Raw genomic sequence first — 25,169 nt, 5'->3', positions numbered from 1 at the left:
CACTGCAACAAGATTTTGCCCTGTGTGTAAAATGGGTGGACAGGTTTAACACCTGTAATGGGCTGTGGTCATGGGTATGCAAATTTCCCAGCCTAACTTTCTTTAATGTGCTGCACTTAACTGATCCCTTACATAAACAATGAGAGAAGGATCTTTGCCATATCTACAACTTTCTCAACACCACCCAGTAAAGCTTTACAAAGTTATTGATGTTTAAGAAATTTATGCACAAGGCAATGAGTAGTCAAATGTAATTTATCATCTTCAAAGAATAACAAACTGAAATGATTTAAACAAGACCCTCATGTTAACAGTAATAATTGAAGTAATTTCAGATTTTTTCCCTCATTCGTAGAAACTTTACTGTCATTAAATTGAAAAGTGTTCATTCCCTAAATTCCATGGACCGCAAATGGAAAACTACCAAGTTACCTCATACAATCAACATTGACTCCAGACCACATGAAGTCTCCTGGCATCAGGTCAAACATGGACAAGGAAACCAGTTGATTACCCGCTATCACAGCTGATGAATCAGTACTCCTCCAATTAAATACCACTTGGAAGAAGCACTGAGTGTAACCTGGCCACAGAACATACTCTGGCTGAGAGACATCCATGTCCATCTCCAAGAGTGGCTCAAGCTGGCTGAGTCCTAGAATATAATCATAGAAAATGTACAGTGTAGGAGGAGGCCATTCTGCCTGTCATGTCTGTGTTGGTTCTAAGAAAGAGCAGTCATGTTTACTCCCACATCCTGCTTTTTGTTCATAACTCTCTAAGTTCCTCATCCTCAAGTAGCTATTTAACTCACTTAAAATTATTGCTGGAATCAGCTTCCACCACCTTTTTGGGTACAGCATTCCAGACCCTGATTACTCAGTGAAAAAAAATCTTCCCTCTAGATCCTTTTCCAATGATGTTGAATCTTTTTATTCATACTGAAGCAGTTATAGTTCAAAGTTGAAGGTAACAATCTATTCAATGGTTTTGACTGACACAGTGTGAATGGTTGTGACCCCATCAGGAATGGGTCTCTCAGAGCAGACGTTCAGTGTGCAGGCGACAGTCTGACTTGGATTTATAACCTCTGGCCATTGAGTCATTCAAAGGCAATAGGTTTCCTCCATCTATCTTATCAAAACCTCTCATCCAGTAAACCTTTATTAGGTCATTACTTAACCTTCTCTGTTCCAAGGGGAACAGGCCTAACACTTCCAACCTCTCCTCAACCCTGGGTAACATCCTGGTAAACCTCGTCTGTATCCTTTCTAAGGCCTTTGCATCTTTCCTGATTTGTGATGCTCACAATTGTCCACAATAATCCAGATGAGGCGTAACCAGTGATTCATAACGTTCCAGCATGACCTCTTTGTTTTATATTCTATTCCTCTACTTATAAACCCAAGTAACCCATGCGTTTTTTAACCACCTTATCAATGTGTCCTGCCACCTTTTAGAATTTGTGTATATGGACACCAAGGGCATAGCTGCCAGACTGGGTTCGTGGCATGTGGGAGGATAAAAAAAAACCTACTTGACCTCATCCTCGCAAATCTACATATCACAGATGCATCTATTCCTAACAGTATTGATAGGAGTCACCACCGCACAGTCCTTGTGGAGGCGAAGTCCTGTCTTCACACTAAAGATACCATCCATCATGTTGAGTGACACTACCAATGTGCTAAATGGACAGATTAAGAACAGGTCCAGCAGCATAAATCTGGGCATCCATCTGCATCATCGTCATGAGGAGCAACAGAATCTATAACCTCATGGCCAGACATATTCCTCACTTTACCATTACCATCAAGCTAGGAGACCCACCCTGATTCAATGAGTGTAGGGGAGTATGCCTGGAACAGTGCGAGGTGTGGCTGAAAATGAGGTGTTAACCTAGTGAAGCTACAACATAAAAGAGTACATGCATACTAAACAGCATGCTACAGACAGAACTTAAGTGATCCCAGAGCCAATGGAGCAGATCAGATGTACAGCCTGCCACATCCAATTGTGAATGGTGGTAGACAATTAAACAATTAACAGGAGGAGGAAGTTCCACATGCATCTTCATCCTCAAGGATGGTGTAACCATGCAAAAGTACAAAAAACGAAAGTGTTTGAGATGATCTGAAATGCCAAGCGGACAATCCATCTCAGCTTCTTCTTGAGGTCCCCATCAACACGGATTCAATCGTCAGCCAACTTAATTTGTTCTATGTATTGTCAAAAATTGGCTGCGTGTACTGGATACAGCAAAGATATGGACCCAGACATCATCCCAGCTATAGTACTGAAGTCATGTGCTCCAAAACTAGCCATGCCTTTAGATGAGCTGTTCCAACACAGATATGACACTAGCATCTAATCAATAAACTGGAAAATTGCTCAGGTGTGTCCTCAAAGAAAAACTCCAGTCAGCCAATTTTCATTCTTTACTTTATCTACATCTAAACCTGTCATAATCTCTCACATCTCTGTTAAATCTTCTCTCAACCTCATTTGCTCCAAGAACAACACCAGTTTCTCCAACCAAACCTTGTCATTAAAAACCCTCATCCCTAGAACCATTCTGGTAAATTTCCTCTGCACCCTCTCAAGGACCCTCAGATCCTAAAGTGCAGTGACCAGAACTAGACACAACACTCCTTGTGGCTTAGCAAGAGCTTTATAAAGGTCCAGCATAATTTCCCTGCTTTTGTACTCAATACCTATTTATGAAGCCCAAGATCCCACATATCAGAGTAACAATCAAGAGGCCTTCAAAGGTTAGGAATTTGTCTGTCTTAGGTCACAATTTGTTCCTTGCTTAGTGATGTATTCTGCATACCTGGCTGACCTATTGTCCATATCAGTATCCCACTGTGCCTTGTGTTAATATAGATGAAACCATGACTGTTGGTGGAATCATTTCTTCCTTTTAGCATATTGAAGAATTTTTAAAATTTCCTTCCCTGTTCACAGTTCTTTGAGGATAGAATTATTGATATTGTATTCAGCAATGATATTGTATTCAGTATCAGTCGGTCATATTTCAAAATGACAAATGTCCAGTGAACAATAAAAATGCCCAGAGAGTCATTCCTTACTCCCACGTTTCCATTCTTATTATCTTAAAAGGCACCAAAGGCTCTTTCAGAAAGGAAGCTAGAGTTACATTTTGTTGGCTCTGTATTTTCAAAACTACCTAGACGGTGGAATTTACAAGCATTCAAATCCTTCTATTGTAAGGAGTATAATTACCTGGTACTTTCATGGTAGCCCCCTGAGAGAGTGACTTTCCCCCCCTTTGTTGTGGTAGACGATTATATAACAAATCAGTGTTAATGGCTTTTTAAAAAAATAACAGAATGGGGTGTCACATATAGCTGTTACAATTACCCGTGTTCAATCACATGTATTCAAAACCTCGTGCATAAAGGCCAGCATAAAAGAAATAATTACCCTGGACAAGATTAAACAGGAAGACTGATAATGCTACCAAGAGAACCTTTCAAACTTTCAGGTAACATAAAGCAAATTGATATTTTCCTATCATCACTGAGACAAGGAGATAAGACTATCATTTCCTTCTAATGATCTAAGTAAATAGTGTTATTGTACTAGTGGTAATTATCAACATTATAGCTATCCATAAGTTCCCAACGTTTATAGCTTTCTGTCAAAATAGTTATGTAAATACTATGCATGTCCGGAAGCAATTACATCTTGCGGAAGGCCTAGCCAAGTAATTTGAACAGAATTATAACAACATTGCCTAATTTATTTTATAGTTTACAGTTTCCCAGAAATGTTGTTGCCTACCTACCAAATACTATTGTGGAAATAGCATTACTCTAAAGGCTGTACCAGTTCAGGAAGAAAACTTACCAATGCCTGTCCAGAGTAACTGTGGATGGGCAACACACATGGCCATACCTGTATCACCAAGTATCATCGCATTGAAAAACGGAGCTGAGGTGCAGATCAGCCATGATCTAACTGAAAAACTATAGCACTGCTTTTAGAAGGGCAAAATTGTTTTTAAAAACTAAGATACCTAACAAAGAAGTACATTTTTAGAATTGCAAACTTTTCCAAAAAACATTGGCCAGAATTTTGAGTTCAGTAGTCGGGCGCAGTCAGTGGGCCCAGGAGCGGGTGGGAAATGGCCCGCTGCTGGCGATTGGCCCCTGACCGCAATTTCACGCTGGCGGGCCAATTACGGCCCGAGTGCGAACGGCAGCTCCCTAAATGGTCAGGAAGGGGCGGTCAGGGGCCTGTCGACTATTGGGTCCAATGGTGACCTGGCAGCCGGTTTAAACCGGCACAGTAAGGCCTTGGAAGGCTGCTGGCAAGGAAGACATCTTCAGTGTTGTCAGCGGGAGATTAAAAATTATGGATGCCAATGCAGCTGCAGACGCCAGGCGGGAGGGCAGGTTGGCTGGGCACTCAGCTTCCCCCCCACCAACCCAGGTTTTCTGATGAGTGCTTTGTGATCCTCCTGGAGGAGGTGGCTGCCAGGAGGGACACCCTTGTCCCCAAGGATGGAAGGAGGTGGACACCACACCTGACAAAAAGAGCTTGGGAGGAGGTGGCAGTGGTCAGCAGCCATGATGTTGTGTGGTGCAGCGAGGTCCAGTGCTGCAAGAGGTTTAAAGACCTGCTGCGCTTAGGAAGGGTGAGGACCGTGTTCACATGGATCAGTATGTTGAAGTGTTAAGGGCTGGCCATCCCCCCATGAAGCTCAGGGATGTTAGAGTCTGAGTGCCAATTGTCAATGACGCCGAAACTGGCCAAGGGGGTGAGCCCTGGCTGCTTAGACTGAGTGCCTTGTGGCTCGAGGGCCACGACTCAGATGTGCCCTGCGAGGTGTTCCTCAGGTGGAGTTGGCCAGGCTGCAATGGCGCTGCAGGTAGTATGGACTAATCAATGCTCCTCTATTCTTTCAGGAGAAGACGGCCCATAACAACATTAGAAGGTCATGGACCAGCAGAGGCCCCGCTAACCTCCTAATCCTACCCAGATACAAGCAGGACGCCTTGGTGCTGGAGAGGCGCCTCGCACCTTGGTCAACTGGCCGCAGAGAGGCTGAGGTGTCAGACGAAGGTAAAAGTGCAGTGCACTTAGGAGAGAGTTTCGGATAGTGCAAACATTCTTGTACAGTCTCATTATTGATGGGAGCCTCAAAACTGGATTCCCCATTGCTCAATGAAAGACAATGGCACCATGATGCATATCTCCATAGTTTCACCAGGATGCCTGGCATGCACAGTGACAGTGTGATGACTTAAACTAATGACATATCGTTGTTCTCCCTTAGGTTTGCCACTACGCATTCAAGACCCACCCTGTTGCCAGAGGACTGCCAGGCTCCAGATGCACCTGCATCACACCCGCTCTCTCAACCAGGTACCAGTGCAGATACCAGCACCTCAGCGGGTGTTAGATCTTCAGCTAGCATGTTGATACTGCGGTGATGACACTTCACACTCAATGGAGATGCAGGCGGAGGCAGAGTGTGCCCAGCATGCCAGCAGGCTTAGAACTGCTGGAGAGCAGGACAATGCTCAGTCGAAGGCAGGTGATGAGCCTCTGGAGTCGTCCATTAGGCAGCAGATGCAGGATGTCCAGCGAGATGTGAGGGAGGATCTGGCAGAGATCCATGAGGGTATGCTATGCATGCCATGATCTCCATTATGGAGGAGCCCATACTGAATATCAACACTGCATTGACCCTCACAGCCGAGCGCACTGCCTCCTCCATTGACAGAGTGGTGACTCTCATGCAGAGGCAGCTCCAGGGACAAAACCAGGGACTCCTGGGGTTGTGCTCGGATCTGCAAGCCCTCACATAGGCATTGACCTCAGGTGGTCAGTGTCCGTGTGGGAGATGGACGAGGCACTCAGTGTCCCAGCTAGGTGCCCGTCCATCAATGGTGTGCAGGGAGGTCCAGAGCGACCTCTTGTTGGTGCATGAGCTGCTTGTCATCTCTGCGGGCTCCTCTCAGGGCGCTCTAGATGACGGCAGCAGCTCCTCCTCCCCTCTGCCAGTGACCGTGGCATCTGATGAGGCTGCGGCGACTGGGGAGGTGCCAGACGTGGAACTGGCTGCTCCCTCCCAGGCGGGGCCAGCACAGGCCCCACTGGCCAGAGGACGACCACCAAGGTCATCAAGGCCAACAGGACAGCAGGCTTCCAATGCCGGTGCCAGCGAGGGGGGAACACCAAGACGTTGCACACGCAAACACAAGTTTAAGGTACCATGAGTACATGAGGGTCTGATCACAGGTAAACTTCTGTTGTGCAATGTTTTGTTTAATTTAACTGGTCTGGGGCTGAAGGCCAGAGAAGGTTCTGTTAATTTGTTTTGACTGTCAACATGAGAGAAATTTTCTTTTGTTGTAATGGTTTGAGTATGCTTCACTTTTTTTATTTCATATGGTACAGCGTACGCCAGTATGTAATGCTGGACGTGGGTGGCTCGAAACTTTATTGCACAGGCACTGAGTGGACTATAGGGTCAAAGGGCCATTTCTGTGAACCTGGATGGAGGCATAAGCCCTGACATGAGGTGGTAACACTCATTTGGCAGCCTAGCTGAAGGAGCATTGGATCAAGGCGTCCCTGCCTCCCTGGAGGTTACTGAGGTCTGCCTCCACACCCTCAGCGTTCTCCTCACCGTGTTCCTCTTCTGATTCACTACTCACCTGTGGCCTGTGCAGCTGCGTCAACATCCTCTTCTTCCAGTGGGTGCCCCCTTGCCAGTGCCAGATTGTGGAGAGCGCAGCATGTAACCACTATATCAATGACACCTGCACTGGGGGGTATTCTGGTGCACCCCCTGAACGGTCCAGGCATTGGAAGTGAGTCTTCAGAAGACTTATGGTCCTCTCTACCACCACCCTTGTGGAGGAATGACTCCTATTATAACACTGCTCTGCCTCTGTTCTTGGGTGGCAGAGAGGTGTCATAGCCATCTTTTCAAGGGATAGCCCTTGTCACCCAGAAGCTATCCATCCAGTTGGGCTGGGGCACTGAAGAGCCTCAGCACCTGGGAGTGTCTCGGGATGTAAGTGTCATGGGAGCTGCCTGGTTACCTTGCAGAGACTTGCAGAATCAGCATCCTGTGGTCACACACTATCTGCACGTTCATGGAGTGGAATCCCTTCCTGTTGACGAAGGCACTCGGCTGACCCACTGGTGCCTTGATGGCCAAATGTGTGTAGTTGATTGCAGCCTGGCTGCAGGGGAACTCAGCAATCGCGGTAAAGTCTCTGGCTCGCTACGTCCGTACAGTAAAGAACAAATGTCATTACCCGCCTGAACAGAGCTTCTGTCACCAGCTTGATGCAACTGTGGACAGCTGATTGGGAGACTCCACACTGATCCCCACTGAGCCCTGGAAAGAGCCAGAGGCATAGAAGTTGAGGGCCACTGTGACCTTCAGAGCCACTAGCACGAGGTGTCCACCCACATGGTTGGAGATGATCTCAGGCCCAATCATCTGACAGATGGGGGTCACTGTCTCCCTTGAGAGGCAGAGTTTCCTTCGGCATTCAACTTCGGACATATTGAGGTAGCTGCATCGCCGCGTGTAAACCCTGGCAGCAGGATAGTGGTGTCTTCTGTGGCCCCTTCCACCTTGGACTACCTGCTGGCCCTGCGCCCCTTGTGTCTGCGCCTCTCCTCCTACAGGTCGCTCCCCTGGAAGCGGCATAGGGACACTGGCCTCCTCTCCCATCTGCCCCTCTCTTCCTCCTCAGAGGAGATGCCTCCAGCAAAGACCACAGTCTCCACTACCAGGGTAATAGAAGGCTGTCTGATACCTGGAAGGGTCCACACGGTCTGAATTCTCTGGGGTGCTTGGATGTCTCCGGGGTCCTGAAATGAAGCCTGGAAATGCTAACAGTGAAGCCCCCAGAGATGAAGCTGCCACATACCAATAAGTTACCAGCAGCAAACTATCTATCAAACTCCTCACCACTCACACTGGCAATGCTCCTGGCCCTTTTTATCTCGCCTGTGTATGAGGTTTTAGAAATTGTCGGCCGGCCGCCTGCCCGTTTTGCCTGTGCGACGCAGGTGAAATCAGGCGGACAATGAAAAATTGGTGTCAACTGACTTTTTAATGGCCTTAACTGGCCTCTTAATTAATGGTGGATGCAGCTCCAGCACTTGTGCACACCTGCCGTGTGAAATATCGTGCGACTGCGTGATGATGTCGGGACGCTCACCCGACATCATCACGCACTATTTTAAACTTGTGCGTGTCAGGGCCGTGCTCGCAAGCTGAGCAAAAATTCTGCCCATTAATGCAGAAAAAAACTTGAATTTCAAAGTTCAGATATGTGTGGTATAGTGCTCTATAAGTCCAATAGCTACCACCTTGATTCCTGATTCTATCACAACCACCACAGTTGGAGCACTGTGCACAGTTTAAGGCTCTAGGTCAAAGGAAGGATGTTGAGGCAATGAAGACTGCAGCACAGATTCAATAGGATGCTGCCTACGTGAGGAAATACAAATACAAGACAACTTCTAAAAACCGGGGCTGTTCTGTGAGAACAGACGGAATTAAGAAGTGATTTGACAGAGGTGTCTAAAATTGTTAAATAGGATTGGACAAGACAGACAGGTGCTTATAGTGATTGTGGGCACCAGGACAAGGAACCAAGATTGAAAGCTAAGAGACTTAGGACAAAGGACTGGAGAAATTGTTCATTTACAGAGGGCTGTTTCACTATGGATTGCATTAAAAATGATAACAGGGCAACTATTTCATCTTGTGGGGAGAATCCAGGTCAATAGACACAACATTAAATTACGAGGTAAGCCACTGAGGAAGGCAATCAGGAAATGCTTCTTCGCACAATGGGTCGTGGGAATCTGGAACACTCTCCCCGAGTTCCCTGGGGAACAACTGAAACCTTCCAGACGAGATAAACAAATTTTTGTTGGTTATTGGTTATGGAAGAGGTCTTGTGGTGCAGTGGGTAGCATCCCTGCCAGAAACTCCAATTTCAAGTCCCATTCCAGGACATGATGGCCAAGGAAGGTGTGTTCATAACATGGCCGAACAGGTTGAATATCAACTTATAAATCCTTCTAACACATGCCAATGGCAGGGGCAGGTGTAGGAGAAATTCCTGGTCAGCCATATATATGCAGAAGGCAACGGCAAACCGGTGCAGCATCTTGACAAGCATACCCATGGACCAAGAAGTCCATGGTCGCCAAAGCCCTTTCAGGGCATGGTACCTGAAGAACAATGGTAAAAGAACAAAAGCAAGTAAATGGAGTTGAGGTACAGATCAGCATGATCTAACTGAATGACAATAGGGCTAATGGGCTGAATGGCCCACTCTTGTTCCAATGCTCCTAGATTATCTAGTCCATTTATCACATTGCTGTTTGTGGGACCTGACTGTGCGCAAATTAGCTGCAACATTTCTCTTCATTACATTATAGCTAAAGGAGTGCTTTTGAAGTAAAGTGCTCTGGGCTGTCCTAAAGCTATGGAAAACTGCTTTATAAATGCAAGTTCTTCTCTCTTTTAGTAGTCCACCAACCGAAGCACAATTGGCAGTGATATGCAACAACTTGAAAGAAAGAATTCCCAGAAGCTCAGTTGGACGACCCACAAACTTTTAAAATTGTTCAGTATTAGGTGCTTAACTAATATTAAAATTGAAACATTTTGATACAACTCATCAGAGCTCTGCATCTAGGTATAGATTTGTTTTCACGGAACTATGCCTTATATAGGCAGCATATCACTCGTCAGCCAGTGATACAACTTAGCACTCGCAGCTCCACAAGCAAGGTACTTGTGCTGGGGTGGTCAGTAATGTTCTCAGCAGAAACAGCGAGCTACATCGCTAGAAGTGTGTGCAAGTTGTCTTCTGCACTCACTTCCAGGGGGGAGTTTTGGTCACCTTGGATACAGGAGCTGGGACTAGGTACATGGGGCAGCTTCAAACTGGCAGCAAGGGCAGGTATATTGAGGAAAATGCTACTGGAGACTTCAGAAAAACTATCAGCAGTATACTTTTCTATTATTGCCAAGTTTTCATTAATTGCCATGGGGTTTCATCTGCTATGGTCATTAACTGTGGCTTTTAACCATAATATGTCACTTATTACAAACACAGCAATCCAGTCCCACCTTTAGCAAATGATGTGTTGCCCATCAGAGTTGCCCTTCCTTGTACTAGTGTTACACTGGTAGGCGTTGGAATAAATGTCATTACTCTCACGTACGTAACTGTACAACCTGTGGAAGAAGGGGCTCACTGAAGGTGAACAGGTCCCAATAGTGCCCAACAACAGCAGACATCATTCTGGCAGGGTCAGGCATTGGCAAATGACTGATGACAGGTGTAGATAAAGACAAATACATCTGTGAGCAAACAACAGCCAGGCAGACAGAGAAAGATATCACAGACAGCAAGGCGTGAAATAGCGAAGAGTAATTGGAGAATAAAGGCAAAGCATGATTTAGAAGAGAAATAGAATTGAAGTAGAGTCAAACAGCAAGTAATTCAAATGGATCGTATAAGCCTAGATCAAAACTTTCCCTTATACAGTTAAAATATCCAATAAAGCTATTTTGATTATTTTCTTAGCCACAAAAGGACAACGAATTCCATTACCTTTCCCAAGTGCTGCCTTTGCCTAAATACGGTTTTGTGGCACTTGAAAATGTTGTTTGATTGTGAGATTAATTTTCTTGCCAGATTAATTCCATCTCCAAGACAGGCTTCTTCCATTTTGGAAAGCTGCCAGCCTCCAGCCCTACTGCCAACACGACTCTAATATACACTGGTACCATCCCAGGGCTTGACTTCTCAAAAGTGGTGAGACGGTGGTGTAGTGGTAGTGTCACTGGACTTGTAATCCAGAAAGCCAGGCTAATGCTCTAGGGACATGGGGTCAAATCCCACTACAGCAGCTGGTGGAATTTAAATCCAATTAATAAAATCGGGAATTGAAAGCTAGGATCAGTGATCGTGACCAGGGAACTATCATTGCTTTGCTGTAAAAGCCCATCTGACTCGCTAATGTCCTTTTGGGAAGGAAATCTGCTGTCCTTACCTGGTCTGGCCTACATGTGACTCCAGATCCACAGCAATGTGGTTGACTCTTAACTGTCCTCTGAAATGGCCTAGCAAACCACTCAGTTCAAGAGAAATTAGGGATGGGCAACAAATGCTGGCCTTGTCAGCGATGCCCACATCCCATGAAAGAATGAATTTTAAAAAGGATGATAAATGTTTAGAATAATCCATCAAGCAAGGTAATGGCGTCAGAAATACTGGGGCCAAAATGCAGTTGGAATCAGGACCAGGAGAGTAAGGAATTACAATGGGAAAAATTGATTTGTTCCTCATTATTGGTTTTCTTACATTCTCCTGCACATAGAAGTCAACCAACCAAACAAACGGAGAAAAATAATATTCAGGAACCGTCTAACCCAGGCTTGTCCAACCTGGGGCCCGCGGGCCATGATGCAGACCCCCTCCCCCCAGCTTTTTTATCTGGCCTGTGAAACCCATGTTTAAAAGGCCAGTAAGCAAATTCGAAGCTTCTGCGAGTTTCTGCTCCTCCAATCGCAGGCTGTTTGTCTCGCATATTTGCTGTTGATAGGCTCACATGATCCTATCAGCAAAGGTGGAAGAGAACCAGCCGCTAATTGGAGGAGCAGCTTTCTTCAGTCTGAGGCCTGAAAAAACAGTGCAATGGCAGCAATGGGTCTGTTGGGGGGATGGGGGCAAGCGCGAGGGCGACGACCGGGCAGAGGTGTGGAGAGAGAGAGAGAGAGAGAGAGAGAGAGAGTGTGAGAGAGTGAGAGAGAAACAGTGAGAGCGAGTGAGTGAGTTGCGTCGCTCTTTCCCAGTCTCGGGGTTTGCACTGGCCTCACCCTCACACACCAACACACTCGCACCACTTCACACAGTCGGTGTGAGTAAGCACTTGAGACGGGGGGTAAGCTGTTTCTTTTCCTCGTACCTCAACATTTTATTGAAATTCATGTTTAATGTTGCACCAAACCTTATCTTCCTGAAATTTTCTCATTGGCCCCTCGAGTGAGAAAAAAAATTGAAATGTGGCCCCTAGCACAAAAAGCTTGGTCTGACCACTGCACAGGGGCAGTGCTCTGTCAGTGGCCCCTGGGATGCAGTAAAGCTTGGGGCAGCCACCACAAAGGCGCAATGGGGAAAGGTCGCTGTCTAAGATCTTACTGCCATAGTGCACCGAGGGGCTGGGAATTGTATAGACCCCTCGGGCTGTAGGACTCACAATGAACGTATATAGTGAACACTGAATGTATTATAATTGTATTGAAGCACCTCAGAGTGCAACATGATGTATGTCGATAACTCCAATATCATTGCCCTATCTGACTGCCTGTAATGACCATATTGAAATGACTAATATTCATTGATTGTATTGAAGCACCTCATGATCCATATGTAAAAGTTGAATATGATTGCACTTCTTGTGTTGGCCATTTAGAAATGTTATGTAATGTTTTTCAAATATTTTATGAATAAAGTATATTTTTTCAAAAAAAACCCCTCATTGAAACACAGCTGCCTCACATCTAGAGTGATTTGGTTATTAGATCTCACCCGACAGATTTTAATCACAATAGATTGCCCTCTAAGGTTTCATTCTAGTTTTTTAAAAAAATGAATGCAAGTGTATCTCTATTGCCCAAAGTTTGCTTCAAGGTAAACCAGGTGACTTTTTCATTGTTCCCTAAAATCCGTTCCAAATGACTTTGCCCTTTCCAGCCCCTTTGCCTTCACTATAAGGTCAGAACTGACTGTCATACACAGTACCGGAATGAATAAAACTATCGACACTGTACGTCAGAGCTACATATTTGTTATGAATCAAGACATGTTTGTGTTCTCCTGTCTAATAATATATTAAATAATGTATTTTATGATAAGTGGACTTTGGACACTATTATTCATTTGAAAGGCATTTAGAGTCATTAAGAGTTATGCACTGAACCATGGAATCTATGAAGTGGAAAAAATTAAACTATGCTTGGGTATTCTCAAATCTGACTGCTTTCCTACTGTTTACTGTTATCAGGGTCACAAGCATTGCAACTAGCTGGATCCTGGCATCAAATGCCAAATAGAGGAGATGATTCTACATATATCCAGCTTCACCTTAGCTCCTGCAGTAACTGCAATGGCGATGAGCCAAGCCTATTAAACAAACGCAGCATAAGAAGCCTCAACGGCACAAGACGACAGCGAAGCTGCCCATCCATTCCACATCAGTTATCACATCGAATAGAATCATGGAATGTAACAGCACAGAAGACAACCATTAGGCAAGTCATGTCTGTGCTGGGTCTCTGCAAGAGTGACTCATCTAGTCCCACTGCCCTGCCTTTTCCCTGCAGCCTGACAAATTTTCCCTTCAGATAATTACCCAATTCTGTTCCGAAAGGCACAACTGAATCTGCCTCCACTATGCTCTCAGGTAATGCATTCCAGATCCTAATCACTCGCTACGTAAGATAGGTTTTCCTCATGTTTTTATTGCTTCTTTTGCCAATTACCTTAAAATCTGTGTTCTCTGGTTCTCGATCCTTCCACCAAGAGAACAGTTTCTCCCCATCTACTCTGTCCAGACCCCATATGATTTTAAACACCTCTATCAGCTTTCTCTAAGGAGAATAGCCCCAGCCTCTCCAATCTATCCACATAATTGAAGTTCCTCATCCTTGGATCCATTCTCATCACCCTCTTCTAAAGCCTTTACATCTTTCCAAAAGTGTGGTACCCAGAATTGGGCGCAATACTCCAGTTGAGGGCAAATCAGCATTTTATACCGGTTTAAAATGACTCCTGAAGAACCCCACTATAAACCTTCCTCCAGGACAAAAAGAAAAACCATTTGCCACTACTCTCATATCTACAGTAACAGTAATGACAGCAACTTGCATTTTTACTAACACAAGACAATCATTAGGACAGTGATTAAGCATGTGGAAAGCAATCTCGGTGGAACACATTGGAATAAGTTTCAAATAATTTTCTAAACATACTAACCTGCCGATATGTTCCATCCAGTAAAGTATCCAGGTTACGTAGAGGTGTGGGAGTTTTGTCTTTGAAATGTGTTAAAAGTCGTCGTTGGATAGCTCTGTACTGTACAGCTCTTTCTGAAAGGAGCTCCTTATACTTCTCAGCGTTTAGCCGCAACTACAAAAACAGAGAGGACCTCACACTCTGCTCAGCTTTTCAAAAATAAAATTTAAAAACTGCTCTCTGAGGAGAGTACATTCACTCAGAATACAAAATAAAATTAATTCTCCAAATCTATGACATTATCTACACAATAATAGCAACATAATTAATATTAATTTAAGACGACAGACCTCAAAATGGCGATCGACGAGTTGAAAGTACTCCTGCAAAGGAAGAGGCCCAGAGAACATGCACCTGAAGTCTTTGGTTCCTTCCCTCACAAAACTCTCTTCTAAACGCTGAATAAGCTCTTTTGTTATGAGCCAGAGGTCTTCAAACTGGTCACATTGAATTCTGTAGCGACCTAAAAAGTTGAATTAAAATATAAAAATGTTTCTTCCTGCAGGCTCATTTGAAAGGAAGGAGAATTACAAGAGTTTTCAGAGTCACTTTTACTATATTACTATTACCCAATTTTTAGTCGTCATTTATCAGACATTATTCTCCTTTGATTTCAACCAATTCCTACCTGCTCTGTCATTCCTAAAGGCAACACTTTCCTACACATTTATGTGGTTAATTGTTCTCATGTCCATTAAAAGTTCAAAATTTCCTCTGGAAAATTTTATTACAAAAAGTGACGTATTTATTGCTCAGTGATTCATTTGTAATATTTTTCTAAAGGGTGTAATTGAGGAAATATAAGGTTGTAATTTGACTTAAAATACCATGTAACCAAACAAATCACAGAAGATTTCTCTTCTTGTCTGCTTTAACTTAACAACTCCCCCATTTGCAAACTTTTGATGAATCTTAAATGAACATAATTATTCTCAATTTACAAAGGGGAGCCTGGCAACACTCAGGTCTGGGATGTTCCTGGATATCAGAGAAACTTAGGGGGTCAAAATCTGACAAATTCCCAGGACCTGAAGGCCTACATCCTGGGGTTCTAAAGGAAGTGGCTGCAGAGATTGTGGATGCACTAGCTATGATTTTGAAAAATTCCCTAAATTCTAGAACAGTTCCAACAGACTGGAAGTTAGCAAATGTAAAACCACTATAAGGAGGGACAGAGAAATAGAAGCTATAGGCCAGTCATTAGGAAAATGCTAGAATCAATTATTGAGGAAGTCTCAATAATGCAGTTAGAAAGCAGTCCGTGTCCATATGTAGCAAGGCCTAGGCAATATTCAGACTTCGGCTGATAAGTGACAAGTAGTATTCACGCCACACATGCCAGGCTATGACCACCTCCAACAAGAGAGAATCCAACCATCTCCACTTGACATTCAATGGCATTAGCATCACTGAATCCCCCATTATCAACATCCTGGGGGTTACCATTGACCAGAAACTGAACTGGACCAGCCATAGAAATACTGTTGCTACAACAGCAGGTCGGAGGCTGGAAATTCTGCAGCAGGTAACACCCTCCTGTCCACCATCTACAAGACACAAGTCAGGAGTGTGATGTAATACTCTCCACTTGCCTGGATAAACAGCTCCAACAACACTCAAGGAGCTCACCACCATCCAGGACAAAGCAGTCTGCTTGATTGGCACCCCATCCACAAACATTCACTCCCTCCACCACTGACAAACAGTGGCAGCAGTGTGGACTGTCTACAAGATGTACTGCAGCAACTCACCAAGGCTCCTTTGACAATACCTTCCAAACCTGTTACCTCTAGCATTAAGAAGGACAAGGACAGCAGATGCATGGGAACACCCAACCCCTGCAAGCTGCCGTCCAAGTCACACATCATCCTGACTATATCGCTGTTCCTTCACTGTCACTGGGTCAAAAACCTGGAACTCCTTTACTAACAGCCCTGTGGGTGTACCTACACCACATGGACTGCAGCGGTTCAAGAAGGCAGCTCACCACCCCTTCTCAAGGGCAATTAAGGATGGGCAATAAATCCTGGCCTAGCCAGCAACATGCATGTCCTGTGAAAGAATTTTTAAAATGTGCCATCGTTGACTATATTCAGGACAGAGATCAATAGGTTTTTGGATCCTAAGAGAAATCAAGGGATATTGGGATAGTGCAGGAAGATGAAATTGAAGAAGATCAGCCATGACTCAATGTCAAAGAACCAAATGGCCTATTCCTGCTCCTATTTTGTATATTCTTATGTAAACACAGTAGCCCCTGTATATATGTGAGGCGAAGAAGAGGCAAAATACATTTACTGGAGACAAGAGGCCTGGCTGACAGTACAGGCAGGTGGCTCACTGAGTGGCACTGTCCTGAAGTAGTAACATAGGAACAGGTAGAGGCCATTCAGCCCTCAAGCCTGTTCCGCCATTCAAATGCATTTTCATTAACGTCTAGATTAAGTCCATTTACCCAAATCCAGGGCAGCTGAGACCTGTACAAGCTGGATGGGTTACACGTTAACAGGACCAGGACTAATATTCGCGCAGGGAGATTTGCTAATGCTGTTGGAAAAGGTTTAAACCGGCTTGTCAGAAGGATGGGAACCTGAGGGGTAACTCAAATTGGAAGCAAATGAAGCTGGCAACGGGAAGTAGAAAAGTGGCAAGTGAAATTAAAAGGCAGACAAAACGAAAGCCAGCATCAACTAAACCTAAAATGCAAAATAATGTCAAAAAGATAAGGCCTGAATATTTCGCTTGTTGGGCAAATTAACAGCCAGCCAGCGTGAAACGCACACTGAGAAAGGCCCAGCACTGCCAGTGGGGGGCTAGAAGTAAGGGAGAACAGAATATGAATGTAAACCAACAAAAAACATAAAAACAGACTGTAAAAGCTTCTACAGGTACTTAAAAAGGAAATGTTTGGCTAAGACAAATGTGGGTCCATTACAGGCAAAGACAGGAGAATTTATAATGGGGAATAGAGAAATGGCAAAGAAGCTAAATGATTACTTTGTGTCTGTCTTCACCGAGAAAGATACAAGAAATCTCTCAGAATTAGAAATCCAAGCAACTAGGAAGAATGAGGAATTGAAGGAAATTAGTATTAGTGAGAAGGTTGTATTGAAGAAATTAATGGGACTAAAGGTTGATAAGTCCCCAGGAGCCGATATTCCACAGAGTGTTGAAGGAGGTAGCTATGGAGAAAGTGGATGCATTGGTGATCATCTTCCAAAATTCTATAGATTCTGGAATGGTTCCTGCAGATTGGAAGGTAGCAAATGTCACTCTGCTATTTAAGAAGGGAGGGAGAGAGAAAACAAGGAACTGCAGACCTGTTAGCCTGACATCAGTAGTAGGGAAAATGCTAGAATCTATTACAAAGGATGTGATAAATGGACACTTGGATAATAATGATCTGATTCGACATAGTCAACAAAGATCTATGACTGGGAAATCACGTTCGAGAACCTGTTGGGGGAGCATTTTACCCCCATCGGGGAAGTTGCGCGGGAGTGGGCGGGCGGGTTCCCAATTGGCGGCGGGCCGCCATTTTATGTGGGCGGACCAATTAAGGCCCGCCCAGCGTGACGTCCACTCGGAAGCGCTGAGCACTCCCTGTGTAGGTGGGGGTGGGGGGATTCCGAGCCAGGAGTGCGCGAAAGGGCACACAGATCTCCCTGAGGCAAAGTGCCACCTCAGGGAGATTGGATGAAGTTATAAAATTTTTTTAAAGGTTAGAAGAAATTTTCCTGACATGTCCCCTCATTTGACACTGTCACATGAGTTGGGACATGTCCATTACTTTTATTTAAAAATATTCTGAAAATTTTAAATCCCTCATGAAACCACATCCCACCCGTGGATGAGGTTCGATGCTTTTTCAGAAGGCCGTCTGGGCTCCTGGCCTGCTCGCCCACCTTAAGGTTGGATGGGCAGGTCCATTAATCATTTCAATTACTTTTTTAATGGCCTTATTAGACCGTTGACAGGTCAGTGGGCGCACAACTGAGTCAGCTGCACATCCGCCGAACTGAAAATCTAAATGACGCGGGGAGACATCGGGACGCATGCCCGATGTTACCCCGCGTCGGCGAGAGGGCCCCACCCCCGCTCACCGACCGGAAAAAGCTGCCCTTGGAGTTTTTTTAATAATGTTACTAACAGGGATGATAAAGGGGTCAGTGAACATAGTATGCTTGGATTTTCAGAAGGCTTTTGATAAAGTCCCCCACAGGAGGCTGGTTGGCAAAACCAAAAGACATGGGATAGGAGGTAATATACTGGCATAGATTAAGGATGGGAAACAGGAAGTTGAAAAGGGTTATTCTCATGTTGGCAGCTGTGACTAGTGGTATATTTCAGGGATCAGTACTCGGGGTCCAGCTGTTCACAATATATATCAAAGATTTGGACGTGGGGACCAAATATAATATTTCCAAGTTTGCGGATGACACACAACTAGGTGGGAATGTGTGTTGTGAGGAAGATGCAAAGCAGCTGCAAGAGGATTTGGACAGATTTAGTGAGTGGGCAAGAACATGGCAGATGGAATATGGGAAAATGTGAGGTTATCCACTTTGGTAGGAGGAACAGATGTGCAGAGTATTCCTTAAATGGTAAGAGATTAGAAAGTGCAGGTGCATAAAAAGGCGTCCTCATCAATAAGTCACTGAAAGCTAATATACAGGTGCAGCAAGCAGTTAGGAAGGCTAATGGTATGTTAGCCTTTATCACAAGAGGATTTGGGTACAGGAGTAGTGAAGTCTTGCTTCAATTCTACAGAACCTTGGTTAGGCCACACCTGGGGTACTGTGCGCAGCTTTGGTCCCCTTACTTTAGGAAGGGCATTATTGCCATAGAGGGAGTGCAGCAAACATTCACCAGACTTCTTCCCGGGGTGGCGGGACTGTCCTATGAAGAGAGGTTGGGGAAACTGGGCCTTTATTCTCCAGAGTTTTGAAGAATGAGTGTGGTTTTTTATTCATTCATGGGATGTGGGCGTCACTGGCTGGGCCAGCATTTATTGCCCATCCCTAATTGCCCTTGAGAAGGTGGTGGTGAGCTGCCTTCTTGAACCGCTGCAGTCTATGTGGTGTAGGTACACCCACAGTGCTGTTAGGGAGGGAATTCCAGGATTTTGACCCAGTGACAGTGAAGGAACAGCGATATATTTCCAAGTCAGGATGGTGAGTGACTTGGAGGGGAACTTCCAGGTGGTGATGTTCCCATCTATCTGCTGCCCTTGTCCTTCTAAATGGTAGTGGTCGTGTGTTTGGAAGGTGTTGTTGAAGGGACCTTGGTGAATTGCTGATCTCACTGAAAACTAAAAAATACTTAAAGGGACAGACAGGGTAAATGCAGTAAGATACTTCCCCTGGTTGGGGAGTCTCGAACCAGGGAACATAGTTTCAAAATAAGGGGGAAGCCACTTAGGACTGAGATGAGGGCAATTTTTTTCACTCCAAAGGTTGTAAATCTTTGGAATTCTCTACCCCAGAAGGCTGTGGAAGCTCAGTCTAGTATGTTTAAAGTAGATATTGACAGATTTCTAAAAGCCAATGATGTAAATGGATATGGGGATAATGTGGGGAAAAAGGCAATGAAGTGGATGATCAGCCATGATCATATTGGATGGTGCAGCAGGCTCGATGGGTTGAATAGCCTTCTCCTGTTCTGATGTTCCACGTTCCTAAATCGATTCCATAACCCTTAATACTTCTGCCTAATAAAGACCGATCAAATTCAGTTCTGAGATTTTCAATTGGCCCCAGCCTCAACAGCTTTTTTTTTTGGGGGGGTGGGGGGGGTGGAGTTCCAAACTTTCACTATTCAGATGGAATACAATGTGGAGATATATGAGGTTATCCACTTTGGTAGGAAAAACAGAAATACAGAGTATTTCTTAAATGGTGAGTGGCTGGTAAGTGTTGAACTTCAAAGGGACTTGGGTGTTCTTGTTTATGAATCACTGAAAGCGAAGATGCAGGTACAGCAAGTAAATAAGGCGGCAAATGGTATGTTGACCTTTATTACAAGAGAATTTGAGTATAGGAGTAAAGATGTCTTATTGCAATTATATAGAGACTTGGTGAGGCTGCACCTGGAGTTTTATGTGCAGTTTTGGTCTCCTTACCTGAAGAAAGATATACTTATCATTGAGGGAGTGCAACAAAGGTTCACCAAATCAGTTCCTGGGATGGAGGGATTGTCCAATGAGGGAGGATTAAATAGACTGGGCCTTTATTCTCTGCAGTTTCAAAGAACGAGAGGTTATCTCATACAAACATTCAAAATTCTTACAGGGCTCAACAGAATAGATGCAGGAAGGATGTTTCCCGGGGGGGCGGGGGGGTCTGGTCCCAGGGCAGACAGTCTCAGAATAAAGGGTAGGCCATTTACAACTGATATGAGAAGGAATTTCTTTACTCAGAGGGTGGTGAATCTCTGGAATTCTCTGTCCCAGAGGGCGGCGGAAGCTCAGTTGTTGAGTAAATTCAAGACTGAAATTGATAAAGTTCTACATACTAAAAATATCATTAATTTGATTGAATGTTTTGGGGAAATAACAAGGAGGATTGACGAGGGTACTGCAGTTGATGTGGTCTACATAGATTTTAGCAAGGCTTTTGACAAGGTCCCACATGGCAGACTGGTTAAAAAAAAAAGCCCATGAGATCCAAGGGGATGTAGCAAGCTGGATACAAAATTGGCTCAGTGGCAGGAAACAAAGTGTATTTATTAATAGGTGCTTTTTGAAAAAAAAACTGGCATCACAGGAAACTAGTAAGTTGATTGGCCGGTAAGTGTTTAGCATGAGGGACAGTGCGTAGCCAGCTTTGGACACGGGGTTAAGGTAGATCTACAAAGAAGAAGAACTAAAACAAAAATAAAAATAAAATAAAATAATTGAAATAAACACTTAAAACACATAGCCGTGTAGTTAAGAAACTTTTAATTTTTAATCATCAACGGGACTAGCATTTGATAAGCACAGTAAATTGTAGCCTGGGTGGCACGGTGGCGCAGTAGTTAGCGCTGCTGCCTCAGCTCCAGCGGCCCGGGTTCGATTGTGACCTGGGGTGTCTGTCTGTGCAAATTCCGCACATTCTCCCTGTGTCCACATGGGTTTCCACCTAGCGCTCCGGTTTCCTCCCACTGTCCAAAGATGTGCTAGTTAGGTGGATTGGCTAAGGTTAAATTGCCCCTTAGAGTGAGAGTGTGTGTGTGCCCTGTGATAGGCTGGTGTCCCATCCTGGGTGTACCCTGCCTAGCGCCCATTGCCTGTCGGGATAGGCTCCGATTCACTACGACCCTGAATTGGATAAAGTGGTTTGGAAAGTGAGTGAATGAGTAAATTGTAGAATACATAAGAATTGCTCCAAGTTAATTAAAAAAGTAATTCAATTAAATTAACTAAATAACATAAGTAACAAAGGCAGGACAGGTGTTATGTTGCAGCTGTGGAATGTGGGAACTTCTGGACACCAAGGCGATTTAGGACAAACACATCTGCAGAAGGTGTAAGCAGCTAGGGGAATTCCACATCAGGATTACTGCTGATCCGAAAGCCGAACTGCAGACACTGTGCAACATAAGGGAGGGAGAGAAATACCTGGACGCTTTGTTCCAAAATACAGTCACACCTCTCAGAATAGGGTCGTCTGTTTTGGTCAGCAATGAAGGACTGTGAGTGAGACAAGTAAAAAGGACCGAACAGGCAGTAGCAGAGAAGCCTCAGACTTTGCGACTGTCAAACAGGTTTGAGATGCTCTCAACTTGTGAGAACGAAAATGAGGTCTGCAGGATGGATGAGCAGGCTGGCCATGGCACCATGGTACAGGAAGCCGTTCAAGTGGGGGGAATAAAAAGCAATGTAGTCATTGTAGGGGACAGTATAGTGAGGGGAATTGACACTGTACTCCGCAGAAAAGAGCGAAAGTCCAGTTGGCTGTGTTGCCTGTCCGATGCCAGGGTTCAGCACATCTGCTCAGGGCTGGAGAGTAACTTGCAGCGGGAAGGGGAGGATCCAGTTGTCATGGTCCATGTAGGTACCAACAACTTAGGAAGGACAAGGAAACGGGTTCTGCATAATCAATATGAAGAGCTAGGTACCAAATTAAGAAGCAGAATCTCAAAGGTAATAATCTCTGGATTATTACCTGACCCACATGCAAATTGACATAGGGCTAATAAGATTAGAAAGATGAATGCATAGCTCAAAGGCTGGAAAGGGAGAAGTGGGTCCCGGTGCGTGGGGCATTGGCACCAGTACTGGGGAAAGTGGGGGGTGTACCGTTGGGGTAGTCTATACTTGAACCATGTTGGGACGGGTGTTCTTGTGAACCACATAACTAGGGAAGTAGAAAGAGCTTTAAACGAAATAATGGGGGCAAGGGATCAAATGTGGGAAGATGTGGTATATCAAAGTGTAGAGACAAGGTAAGAGATGAGGGTATTGATATGAGAAATGATAAACAGACCATGGCAAGAAGGGACAGAGAGTACAAGTCTAAGAATAAACCAACAGATAAGGCTAGGAGTTACAAAAATAATAAAACGACAAAATCTAAGGCTCTGTATCTGAACACACGTAGCATTTAAAACAAAACAGATGAACTGATAATGCAAATGGAATTAAATAAGTACAATCTAATAGCCATTACAGAGACATGGCTGAAGGATGTCATAGATTGGGACCTGAACATTGAAGGATATGTGACTTTTAGGAAGGATAGGAAGTTAGGAAAAGGTGGAGGGGTGGCTCTGTCAATTAAAGACAACATTAACACAATGGAGAGGGATAACCTAACTTCAGGAAGCCAGAGTATAGAAGTGGTTTGGGTAGAGATAAGGAATGATAATGGCAAGAAGTAACCCGTGAGAGTAAAGGCCCCCAAAAAGTAGTCACATGGTAGGATGGGGGTATCAAAGAAGAAATAAGGGGAGCTTGTCAGAAAGTTACGGCGATTATCATGGGGAATTTTAATCAATATATAGACTGGAACAACCAGATGGGCAAAGGTAGCATAGATGACAAATTCATAGAATATTTGAGATAATTTCTTAGATCAGCACGTTGTGGAGCCAATCAGGGAGCAGGCTATACTAGACCTGGCGTTGTACAACGAGATACAATTAATTAATGGCCTCATAGAAACATAGAAAATAGAAGCAGGAGTAGGTCTTTCAGCTCTTTGAGCCTGTTCCAGCATTCAGTATGATCATGGCTGATCCTCTAACTCAACACCATGCCCCCGCTCTCTCCCCATACCCCCTGACGCCTTTAGAGTCTAGAAATCTATCTATTTTCTTCTTAAATATATTCAGTGACTTGGCCTCCACAGCTTTCTGTGGTACAGAATTCCACAGGTTCACCACTCTGAGTGAAGCAGTTTGTCCTCATCTCAGTCCTAAATGGCCTATCCTGTATCCTGAGATTGTGACCCCTTGTTCTAGACCCCGCAGCCAGAGGAAACTTCATCCCTGCATCCAGTCTGTCCAGCCCTGTCAGAATGGTTTACGTTTCAATGAGATCCCCTCTCATTCTTCTAAATTCCACTGAATACAGGCCTGGTCGACCCATTCTCTCCTCAAACGACAATCCCTGCCATTCTAGGAATCAGTCTGGTGAACCTTCACTGCACTCCCACTATGGCAGGCATATCATTTCTTAAGACAAAAACAAAAATAGCTGGAAAAACTCAGCAGGTCTGACAGCATCTGTGGAGAGGAACACAGTTAATGTTTCGAGTCCAAATGACTCTTCATTTATCATTTCTTAGGTAAGGAGACCAAAACTGCACACAATACTCCAGGTGTGGTTTCACCAGCTGCAGCAAGACACCCTTGCTCCTGTACTCAGTCCTCTCGCAATGAAGACCAGCATACCATTTGCCTTCTTAACTGTTTGCTGCACCTGCATGCTTGCTTTCAGTGAGTGGTGTACAAGGACATCCAGGTCCCTTTGTACATCAACATTTCCCAATTTAAATAATACTTTGCCATTCTGTTTTTCCTACCAACGTGGATAACTTCACACTTATCCATGCTGTACTGCATCTGCCATGTATTTGCCCACTCACTCAACCTTTCCAAATCACCTTGAAGCGTCTTAACATCCTTCTCACCACTCACATTCCCACCTAGTTTTGTGTCATCAGCAAACCTGGAAATATTGCATTTGGTTCCCTCATCTAAATCATTTATATATATTGTGAATAGCTGGGGCCCAAGCACTGATCCCTGCGGTACACCCCACTGGTCACCACCTGCCATACTGAAAAAGACCCATTTATTCCTACTCTCTATTTTCTGTCTGCTAACCATGCTCAATCCATGCCAATATATTACCCCGAATCCCATGTGCTTTAATTTTACACACTAACCTCTTATATGGGACTTTATAAAAAGCTTTCTGAAAATCCAAATACACCACATCCACTGGTTCTCCCTTATCTATTCTACTACTTACATCCTCAAAACACTCTAGTAGGTTTGTCAAACATGATTCCCCTTTCATAAATCCATGCTTACTTTGTCTAATCCTCTTGATATTTTCTAAGTGTCCTGTTATCACATCCTTTATAATAGAATCTAACATTTTCCCTACCACTGATGTTAGGCTAACTGGTCTGTAATTCCCTGTTTTCTCCCTCCCTCCTTTGTTAAATAGTGGGGTTACATTTGCCACCCTCCAATCTGCCGGAACTGTTCCAGAATCTACAGGATTTTGGAAGATGACAACGAACACATCCACTATTTCTATGGCTGTCTCCTTTAGTCCTAGGGAAGGCATCCCAAAGGAGCAGTGATCACAATATGATTGAATTTTAGATTCAATTTGAGAGAGAGGAGAGTGGCTCTAAGACTCATATTTTAAACTTAAATAAGGGCAATTATGATGGCATGAAAGCAAAGCTAGTGAAAGTGAACTGGCAATTTAGGTTAAGGGATAGGTCAATAGAGAGGCAGTGGCAGACATTTAAGGGGATATTTCAGAATAGATACATTCCAATGAGAAAGAAATATTCCAAGGGGAGGATCCACCATCCGTGGATAACTAAAAAAAAGTTATAGATA

At 44.3% G+C, this 25,169-nt stretch overlaps 1 protein-coding gene across 7 annotated transcripts in view; it reads right to left on the bottom strand.

Moving 5' to 3' along the window:
• bbs9 (Bardet-Biedl syndrome 9) overlaps positions 1-25,169 on the bottom strand; it is a 453,250-nt gene that overhangs the window by 328,116 nt on the left and 99,965 nt on the right. For all 7 annotated transcript variants that reach the window (XM_078539791.1, XM_078539787.1, XM_078539785.1 and 4 more), the window contains 2 exons: positions 14,393-14,565; positions 14,064-14,216 (listed from right to left, as the gene is read on the bottom strand). In XM_078539791.1, the coding sequence (XP_078395917.1) occupies positions 14,064-14,216; positions 14,393-14,565 (326 nt within the window). The remainder of the gene's footprint in view (positions 1-14,063; positions 14,217-14,392; positions 14,566-25,169) is intronic.

The sequence above is a fragment of the Cetorhinus maximus genome, chromosome 4 (assembly GCF_964194155.1).
Source record: "Cetorhinus maximus chromosome 4, sCetMax3.hap1.1, whole genome shotgun sequence".
Taxonomy (NCBI): Eukaryota; Metazoa; Chordata; class Chondrichthyes; order Lamniformes; family Cetorhinidae; genus Cetorhinus; species Cetorhinus maximus.
This window is presented reverse-complemented; position numbering and strand designations above follow the sequence as displayed.